Source organism: Manis javanica, chromosome 10 (genome assembly GCF_040802235.1).
Source record: "Manis javanica isolate MJ-LG chromosome 10, MJ_LKY, whole genome shotgun sequence".
NCBI lineage: Eukaryota > Metazoa > Chordata > Mammalia > Pholidota > Manidae > Manis > Manis javanica.
In genome coordinates this window covers 109,103,624-109,113,938 of record NC_133165.1, presented here as the reverse complement: position 1 = coordinate 109,113,938, position 10,315 = coordinate 109,103,624, and the positions used below count along the sequence as shown (strand labels likewise).

Below are 10,315 nucleotides of genomic sequence, written 5' to 3'. Positions count from 1 at the left end.
AGCTCCGAAAACTGGTGTGTATCTTACCTGTGCAGCACATTTCAGTTCAGACTGGCGGCAGCCCAGGTGCTCCAGAGCCACAGGTGGTCGGTCCATGGCCACCAAAATGGGCAGCACAGCTCTATAGAATCAGGTAGCAATTCAAATAATTTCCAACAAAAAAATAGCATCAACCCTGCCCCTCCTCCTGTCCCTGGAGCACGTGGGCCCAGCCTCCTCTGGTCTCAGCCGTCCAGGTAAGGAGACCTGCTTGAGCCCTGCCTGCCTACACTGCACAGGACCCTAAATAGCCCCCCATCCTCGGCCACCCCCACCTCATGCTCTGGGGGGACCAGGGTGTGTAACCAGGCAGGGATGTCACCAGGCAACAGGCCTCAGGGGAGAGCTCAGATCTCCTGCACCTGCCCGCCAGCCTCCAGGGTGCCCAAGGGGCGGGGTGGGGCGGGGCGAGGCAGGGCAGGCACTGCCTGCCTTCCACTTCTGGCCTGTTTACCTGGGCTCAGTCACAGTGCTGTCCCGAACCCAGCAGGAGGCCCATGGAGCCTGGGGCCACAGGCCACAGGGGACAAGGGCCAGATACCCTGGCCATGGCTCTGGGCCATTGATCCAGCCCAGGCTGGTTGGCTGGGGGTGGGGAGACCTTGGCCTGGACAAACAGAGGCTCCGGGGCCTGTGTGCAGGCCCGGCACCCACCTGCCACTCCCAAAGGTAAGCGGGGGCCTTCAGGACAGGGCACCAAGATCTATGAATGACCCAGGGACAGTGTCCACTCTGAGAGCTGGGCCTGGCTCCCTGCGGCTTGAGCTGTCTGCCCTGCTCTGAGACCAGGTCTGTAGGGCCCTGCTGGCTAGGGAGTGACCAGGTGGGGCAGAAGGCAAGGGGTCCAGAGAGCTGGGGTTGGAGCAGGACAAGTGAATGGACAGGCACCGGGCCAGAAGACGGCCAGGTTCCCGGTGCTGGGAGGCCTGGGGCTCAACTCTGGCTGGCAGGCTCCAGGGAAGGGGCAGAGCAGAGAGAGGCCCGATCTGCCAGGCTGGACTCCCCACCGTCTCTCTGTAGGACTGTACACATTGCCCCCTTCATAGCCATGTGCCCTCCCAGCTCAGAGCCCCCTACTGCCCTGAACGGCAGATCCCTGGCGCCCAAGCTCTGAGTTGAATGTGGCTGGCTATGTGCGTGTGCATGTGTGTATATGTGTGTATGAAGTGTGAACATGCACCTATGAGTTTCTGTTCACAGATAGGGGTGTGTGGACCTCAGTGTCTCCATCTGTGTCCATCTGTGTGTGTTTATGAATATGGTTGTGTGTGTGGAAGGGACTTTCAACCCACTCAGAAGAGTGTTTTGCAGCAGGCAGTTACTTGAGGCCCTAAAGGCCTCACCTGTACTCCTAGATCGGAATCCCAGCTTTGCCCTGCTCTGCTCTGCCTTGCCTGGTTGAATGACCTGGGGTAAGTCATTATATATCTCTTTGCACCTCAGTTTCACCAACTATTAAATAGAGATGGCAGAGCAAACATCCTCGGCCGCTGGAGGCTGAAGCGGCACGCGGTCTGCAGCCTTGCTCGGCTCAGGGCTGGTGCACAGGAGGAGGTGTGGCCCTACCCCAGAGCGCTTGGCCCCAGTGGGCAGAGCGGGGACCCTCCGGTGGTCAGGTGGCAGGGAGAGAAGCCTCAGGCTCCTGGGCACTTGGGGCCCACCCAGTCCCTCCTTCCAGGGGCTCACCAGCAGGGAGCAGAGAATGCCCCCAAGGTGAACTAAAGTCCAGAACACTTTGGAGGGGCAGCCATCCCTCCTGGAGCATTCTGGGAGAGCTGCCAGGAGGAGGGGAGAAGGGGCCATCTGAGAGGTAACAATAACAGGAGGTGAGCAGCTGGGCAGAAGGAAGACTGTGTGGGAAAGCCAGGTGGTGGGCAAGAACTTTCAGGGTTCAAGAAACAATCTGCACAATGCTCTTCACCCAGAGCTGGCTGAGAGTCCTTGATCTGTAGAAGTTTTCTACCACCTTCATTATTAGAATGGATAACAGAGAAGTGTGATGTCACTGGGTGCAATGAGAGAAAAGAGGGCATGGGAAGAAGGAGGCAGGAAAAGCTGGCCAGGGGGTCACACGGGCACACAGCCCTTCCAGCTCTGTGGGAGGAACCGGGGTCTCACCATTGCCTCACCCAACAGCAATGATTGAGTGCCAAGCTCTGTCCCTGGAGCAGGTGCACAGCCCCAAACAGAACAAAGCCCCCACCCTCCTACAGCTTCCAGCCGAGGAGATCACCAAAGGACACATAAGCATGTCATGCAATTCAGGTCTGGAGAAGAATGTGAAGAAAAATGTAGCAGGGAGAGGGCCTGGTCAGGGAAGCCCTCACAGAAGAGGTAACATTGGACCTGAAGGAGGGGACCCACAAACGAAAGGATAAGGCCCTGAGCAGCTTGGTATGTTAAAGGCTGGCAAGGAGCTGGTGTGGCTGCAGCAGAGGGAGGAGAGGACAGAGATCCATGCAGGCCCCGTGGGCTGTGAGGGCTCTGGGCTCTCTCCCAGGTGGATGGGAGCCACACGAGGCTGGTGAGCAGAGCACACAGGGAGACATCCGCTCTGGCAGCTGCGGGGATTCGTTAGCCAGGGTGCCGGGTGACTGACTCCGGTGGAAGTCAAGGTGACGGATGATGTTGACCTGGATGATGGTGGGAGCCCAAGAGGTGCCAAGAAGGGGTTGGGTTCTGGAGGCAGTTGGGGGGTAAGAACCATAGACTTTAGTGGACTGGCCCCTTGAAACAGTGGGGGAGCCACTATAAAACAGAAAACACCGGCACAGTGGGGTCCTTGTCACAAATGCCAACTGCCAAGTTGTCCATCTCCTGCTGGGCAGTCAGCCTCAGGAGGATGGGAATGAGGTCTCAGATTTGCCCTGTGACCAGCACCGAGCCTGGCACCCTGCCGGTGCACAGCAAAACCAGGGGCCAGGAACCGAAGCTGGGACTCCATGGGCCAACACCATTATTCACACTCCTAGCCCCCCATGTCCTGCTTCCTGGGGGCAGCAAGAGGTGGGGAAGAGCCTGGAGGTCTGCGGGCTCTTTTCATTCCTTCATCCATCATTCATTCGTGCGGCAGGCCATGTGAGCCTGTAGGGTGATGTGCATGATGAAAGTTAGGGCTTCAGGACGAATGGGCAGCAGCCTGGCCTTTAGAGGCAAGGGATCTGGGGGTAGCTGGGAGCCACGTCAGGATTCTGAGCAGGTGGATGGTGGGAGGTGGGCAGGGAGAGCTTGTGGTGACAACGTGAAGGGTGTGTGCAGGGAGATGGGAGGCAGGGAGCCTGTTAGGAGTCCAGGCAGAAGCAGTGGGGAGCCCAGGTGAATTCCACAGTCCACCCCACCCCTGTTGTGCTGTCTGCTCTTGGGTGTTTACACAGTGGGTTTCCTGAAAACAGATTCCTCTGTGATGCACAAAGTCCTCCTAGATGGATGCGAGGGGCATTTAGGAAGAAGGCAAAATCCAGGGAGTCGCCAGGCCTGGGGGATGGAGGGAGGAAGGGGGAGGCCCTCTGAGCATCCCACCCTGACCACTCCATGAGGCACCTCCTCTGAGTGACCTACCACCTCCTCTGAGCCTCATTTCCCCTTCAGGACCCTGACAATGTGTGAGACAGCCGAGCACAGGGGTCGGGGCACTACTGTGCCCACAACTGCTCGCGTTTGCCCCCCAACTCCAGGGCGTACCAGCTGTGTGACCTTGGCCAAGCTGCTTAGCCTGCCCGTGCCTCAACTTTCTCATCTGGAAAATGGAAATATAAGAGAACCCACAGGCTCTGTGTAGGGCTTGCATGAGGCAGTGTATGCTGGAAACAGTTGAAATGTCAACTGTTGTCACCTCTGTGACCCCGAGTCCCCATGGCTCTGTGAGTCATCCTGAAATAGCTCCTTGGTGACCCAGACTCCAGAGGGAAGCAGGGGTGTGGCCACCGCTGGCAGAGGGAGCGGACCAGAGGCTGAGGGCGAGGAGCCTGCCTGTCACCTGGGCTCTCCTGGACCCAGTCACCTCCTGGGCTTGCGGGAGACCGCTCCTCACCAGGGGTGCTGGGGACCCTCCGGGCAGTGAGCAGGACTGTCCCAGCCATCGCAGGACACTCCCCCTTGGCCCTGGCCCCAGAGCAGCCAGCTGGACTTGCCCCACAGGCACGGTGTCCCTGGCTTAGCAGTGGAGGGGAGTTCCGTGCTCCCAAGACAATCCCCAGCAGTCCCTCCCCTCCCTGCATTGGGTGGGCTGTCACTCAAGGCTGTCACTGTGACTGGGTGCCAGGGACCTGTGCCAGAGAACCATGCCAAGGGGAGGGGCAGAGGGCAGGGAAGCAGGAAGGACGGCCTGGAGCCCCTTGAATCCAGCTAGGAGGGCTTCGAGTACCCCTGAGGAGTGCCATTTTCAGAAACCCCCCCACTGTGTACAAAGCAGAGACACAGCCCAAAGGAACCCTCTCCCACATGCACGTCTGGGGATGTATTTTAAACCACAGTGGCATTTATGGATGTGGTCAGAGGAGACTGATTCCTCAGGGATCTGGCACCCTTGCTCTGCTGTGGAGGGGGCAGTGAAGGAAGGGCTGTCTCTGTCTGAGGGGCCTGAGGCTATTGCTGCAGAGCCAGGGGCCTGAAGGGGGTGACATCCAGCTATTAAATCATGACTTGCTGATTAACAGCTCACTTGCAAGAAGCAGCCGTAGTGGAAGGAACAGGGAGTCGGACCCCATTTACCTACCGTGTGCCCTCGGGCGAGGGGGGAGCTTTAGATTTTTCATCTGAAATATGGGGCTGGTAGCAAGTGCCAGATATTCAGATCATGTGGGGAAAGTGAGGCTAGGAAAACCCGGGACTGAAGTGTTGCTAAAGCGCTCTGGGTCTCAGATTCCCCATTTGGGCAGTGGGCGCGAACTCTGAAAGGCTTTTGGAGAACTAAGCAAGAGAATACACGTAAAGCGTCCGCACAGAGCCGGCCTGAGGAAGAATGCGCGGGGATAACGGTCCCGTGTCCCTGGGTGACCAGAGGGTGGAATGAGGTGACGCCTGTGAAGTGTCTTGCGTAGACACTAAATGAATGTTAGTTTGGGTCTGCTTTCTCTGCCCCTAAGGGAATTTTGGGCGGGTGGGGAGACAAGAGGATGGTGCTTCTTGAAGGGCAGGTCCTGGGCCCAGATGGGAGCTGGCTCAGGGGCTCTGGGGGAGGGGCTGAGCGAACCCACTACATCAGTGTTGTGGAGAAGCAGGAGGAAGCAAAGGCACCCCCCAAGTGGAAGGAAAGCCACAGGTAAGAGGAACTGGTTTACAGAAATTTGCACCCCAGGTATTCCAGTTCCATCTGTGGGTATGAGGCCGGGGGCAGGGGCAGGGGCAGGGGCAGGGGCAGGGGCAGGGCTCAGGCACTGAAACCTCCATCTGTCCTCTGACCAGAGAAGCTGGTGTGGGTGCAAAGGTGGGGTCCTAAAGCTACACTGAGTCTGGCTCTGCCGCTTGCACTTTGGTGTGAGCTGCTCTGAGACTTGCTTTCCTGCGCTGTGAGCTGGCCCAGCGCCCACTTCACTCACGGCTACCTGCTGCTATCACCCTCCCACTCCAAAAGGCAGGGGTGCTCCCTTACTTCTGCGCACCATTGGCATTCAGCAAAGGCTCCTTTGCAAGTGCCAGGCTGTTTCCATCCCTGGTCTCTTTCTCCTCCAGGATGCCCGTGGCTGAGGCCCCCCAGGCGGCCGGCGGGCAGGGTGATGGAGGTGATGGTGAGGAAGCAGAGCCAGAGGGGATGTTCAAGGCCCCCAAGGACTCCAAGAGAAAAGTCCGGGACTACCTCCACCTGGCGCCCCTGTGGCTGGCCCTGGTCCTGCTGGCTTCAGCAGGGGTCCTGCTCTGGTATTTCCTAGGTAATCACGTGCGTGCCTGGGAGAGGCACCTGGGGAGGACTTGGGATGGCTGCCCGGGGCATGGCAGGACAGACCAGGATTCTGGTTCAGCAGTGCCTAGCAACTCACCGTGTGTACTTGGGCAAGGCACGTCCTCTCTCTGAGTCTCCTCGCCTGCCCTTGAAAAGGGAGTGCTAGGTCCCGGGGCTCAGGTCAAGTGCAAGTTCCTTGCTCAAACCAAGTGCTCCCATCTCCCTCCAGCAGGGGAAGGACTCCCAGCTCCTAGTTCTCACGAACCAGCAAGCCTAAGGAGTGTAAACATTGCCTCCTCTTACCTGCTGCCCTCCTGGGCTGCCCATGAGGCTAGGAGCCAGCTGGCTCTGCAGGAGGAGGCCTAGTGACGCCGGTGGTGGCTGGCACCAATTAGTGCCTCTGCTCCCTTCAACCCAACCTGGGAGCTCCTTGAGGGTGAGGACCACAGCTTTGTCACCTCTGGGTCTCCAGGACCCAGCATGAGTGGGCAGAAAGGGAGGGTACAAAGGACTCAGGCATCCAGGGACATTTCCGTGTACACAGGTGGCTTTCATATCCCAGTTCAGGCACAGGTGGAATTCAACACACCGTGATGTGGGGGCCTAGAGCGTCCAGAGAGGGTGGCTTGGGGCCCTTGAATGTCCTGAATTTTGGCCCCCTTCTCTGGTATCATAGCCCACAACAGCCCATGTTCTTGGACCATTCATCCATCCTTGCATTTATTCATTCATGCGTGCATGTGTTCACTCATTCCATAAACACTCGAGCACCTACCATGTCTTTCTCTAAAGCCAGTGGAGACTGTACCTCATTCCTTCAGTTCTAGGTGATGGGAAATGATAGATAAACCAAATTAGAAGATGCCTGTGAAAATGCTCCCCATACACTGTAGAAGAACCTTTCATTCATTCATTTGTGCAGTGCTGAGCAGGCTGCGTGCCAGGCTGTGGAAAGTGCCCCTGCCCTCCCTGCCAAGTGCATGTGCGAGGAACGAGGATGCTGAGGTGTAGAGGAGCTGCAGCAGGGACAACCCACCTTCCCTAAGTGACCAGAGGTGTCTCATTAAACTCTCTGTAAAAATTGGATGGCTAAATCTCAAGGTGAAATTTCAGGCCCTCTGAAAGGACTGGGAACCCACCGTGGAGCCATTAGCAGGGAGCTCAGCCTAGACCCAGCACCAGACGGGGCCAAGGGCAGGTGTAGTCCGGAGCCAGACCCAGCCAGTTCTGTTGGAAACCCGGATCTGAGGGACTCAGATCAAGTGCCTGCCGTAACTCCGAGTGGGTTGTGATTCTGCTCAGAGCTGAGCAAGGTGAGCAGGGAGTGGATGCTGTGCGCATTTCACCACCGGCAGGAAGCCAGTGCCCCAAATAGCAGGGGCTGCCCAGGCTTCTTTAGCTGTGGGATAATTAGTCTTCAGGGTAAACCACACAGGTGTCAGGCTGGAGGGCCAGAACTCAACTGCCAATTGTTTTCCTTTGCAGAGTCTAATTTCTCCTGATTGCACTCCTGAAGTAAATGACCCCAGGGGGTGGGCGCTCCTTGGGGCTGAGGACCCAGGGGGTGAGTGCTCCAAAACCTTCCCCCCTCCCCCAAAGGGACTGAGTGTAGAGGAGGCACTTGAAGACATGGACGATTCTTCCCTCCCTGGGCCAGGCTGTGCTCCAGGCATGGGGCACTCACTGGGGGAGACGGGTCAGGGGTGTGCCCTGCCTGGTCTGCCAGGGGAGCTGGGCAAGAGGCCTAGTGCACTGGGACAACTGAGCCCGATGAGAGGAGCAAATGACTGGTTGGGTGGCAGGCTGGCCCAGGAAGGGGCCCAGGAGAGGAGGGTGGGGCTGGCTTCTGGTGCGGATGGACCCTGGCCCCAGGGGTGCATTCTTCTTGTTGAGGGGCACTTAATGCTATCCACCTGTATTTCCCTAGTCCTTTCCTTCTTGGACTCCCCTAGGTGACAGTCTTATGCTTTCTTCCCAAGCCTCCTGCACCCCCTACCCACTTTGCCTGCTGCTTCAATGAGGAAATGGAACCACTCCGAAGAGAAGCCCGTGGATGCCAGCCACCATGCCCTCCCACCTGTGTGCGCATGCTCTGCCCTCCTCGCCTGTGCACCACCCCTGCCCCTTCTAGAGCCAGCGGTCCTCTACCTGGACCCCACCCCCTTTGCCCACTCGGTAGCCAGGCTCTTTCCTCCAGCAGCACCTGGCAGTGTACGTGTGTGGTCTCACGGCTCCGTACCAAATTCCTCTGTGGCCCCCCACCCCATTTCTCTGCTCCCCTTTGCAGTAAAGTCCTTGAAAGAGTGTCTCCACATGCTGCTGCCTCCAGTGCCACTCCCCAGTCTCTCTGCTACCCTTTCCCACCGTGGTCCCCACCCCCAGCCGCACAACTCCAACCACACTTGTCAAGGTTACCAATCCTCACATTGCTACATCCAGTGGCCAGTCCTGGTCCTCATCACATCTGGCCCTTCGACAGCACTTCCCCAGGTGCCTCACCCCCTCCTCCTAGAAACCCTTTCCTCACTTGGCTTCCTGGGACCCCCAATCTTTCTTCTCCCCAGATCATGGTTTCTTGTCCTCTGTGTCCTTCGCTGGTGGTGGACAGGCCCTCCTCCTCTCTACCTCTGCCTACCTCTTTCAAGCCTCATCGGTGCCCTTGGCTTTAAATGCCCTTATACAATGACTCCTCTGCCCCAGATTTGCATTCCCAGCCTGGGCCTCTCCCTGAGCTCCGCTCTATCACTGGACCTGCCCCTTGTCCAGGATGTCTTAGGGCATCTTGGCCCCCCCTGGTCTAGGAAGCAGCTCTGGATCATGGCCTCCAAACGATCATCGCCTCCAAACCCGCAGCCTGCATCCCAGGCAGCGGCCATTTCCGCCTTGCAGTTGCTCCCCCTTCCTCCTCTCTTCCTTTTACATCCCTCTTTGCCAGCAGACCTCTCATCTTTAACTCCAAATAGATCCTGCCTCCAGCCACTTCTCACCTTCTCTGCTGCCTAGCCTGGTCCAGGTCCCCCGCCTGCCAGCTGGGCCCTGTTGCTGGGACGACTGCCTGTCTCTTTGCTTACTAGAGCCTGTTCTCAACATGGTGGCAGATGGATCATTTCATAAAGCAAATCAAACCATCTAACTTCCTTGCTTAAACAGCACCCCTGTCCCCCACCCTGGCTCCCAGCTCACTCAGAGTAAACGCAAAGCCCTCCCAGGGCTTGCAAGGCCCTGTGACCTCCCCCTCCCCATCTCATCTCCTCTTGCTCTCCCTTCCTCACCTTTTGCTGTTCCTCAAACACACCAGACCTTGGGGTCTTTGCACTTGCTAGTCCCTCTGCCTGGAAAGCTTTTTCCACAGATTCCCATCCCTGTGGCTGATACAGTGACCTTGGCCCCTGGCCTCCATGCTGCGGCCCTTACACCTCTAACGTGGCGCATACTATGCTTGTTTATCCTTGCTAGACTTGCTGGTCTTGCTAGACTACAGCTCTTAAGGGCAGGTTTATTTTTCTTATTGTTTTGTTCACTGTTTCACTGGAATATTCCCAAGTGCTCTGGGCTAGACCCTACATCTAGGAGGTTCTCAATAAATATTTGTTGAATGAATTAATAAATGAATGAATAGGGGTATAAACCCATCTATTTTCTTCACATCAGCTACAACTGTCTTTGCAAAGTGGAAATCTATTAACACCATCCCTGACTTAAACACTTCCTGGTTTTCCTTGTTCGCAGGTAAAGACCAAAATCCTAGCTGTCGCCATCCCAGCCTCTGTTTGCCCCTGCCCCCATCTGATAGCTCCAGACAAAGGTTTTAGCCCTGGTCCTTACCATTATACCTCAGGGCTTTTGCACAAGCCATTCCTTCCGCATTTCCCTCCCTCCCCTCTTCCCAGTTTATGCTCCAGTCCTCCCATCCCAGCTGGAGGGTTACCCTGGCCCAGGCCTGGTTTCTTTGTCATGTCCCCTCAGGAGCATATTGGGTGTCTCCTTGAAGGCACTCCTGGCAGATGGATCCTGCATGCTGGGTAACAGCACCTTGCTGGAGGAACACCTGTCTTCCCCATCACTGTCAGCTCCACAGGGGGAGACACACCAGTCTTGGTTTACTAGCGTACCCCACATGCGAGGTGCAGCCTGGACTACCTGGTGAATGGAAGGATGCACAGGGGTGCTGGGCTTTCACGCCATCCGTGACCTGCACTCATCCCTTTGTCCGCTTCTGACCGTGAGCCTTTGGGACACCCTCCATCTGTGGGCCTCTCTCCTCCCTAGAATCTTGGGACCAGTTTGCCACTAAATCAGTTTTGGTTAACAACAGTAAAGACGATGGTGCTGTAGTGCCTTGGAAGCCCAAGGTGCTGGAGGCTGAGCTGAGGGTCCTGGCAGCAGGAGAAGGCATGG

General features: G+C 57.2%; 1 protein-coding gene across 2 annotated transcripts in view; it reads left to right on the top strand.

Annotated features, from left to right (window-relative positions):
• The first annotated feature begins 482 nt into the window (after positions 1-482).
• Positions 483-10,315, top strand: part of TMPRSS6 (transmembrane serine protease 6) — a 35,116-nt gene continuing 25,283 nt past the window's right edge. For both annotated transcript variants that reach the window (XM_037007028.2, XM_017653035.3), the window contains exons 1-2: positions 483-708; positions 5,710-5,906. In XM_037007028.2, the coding sequence (XP_036862923.2) occupies positions 5,711-5,906 (196 nt within the window). In that variant the 5' untranslated portion in view covers positions 483-708; position 5,710. The remainder of the gene's footprint in view (positions 709-5,709; positions 5,907-10,315) is intronic.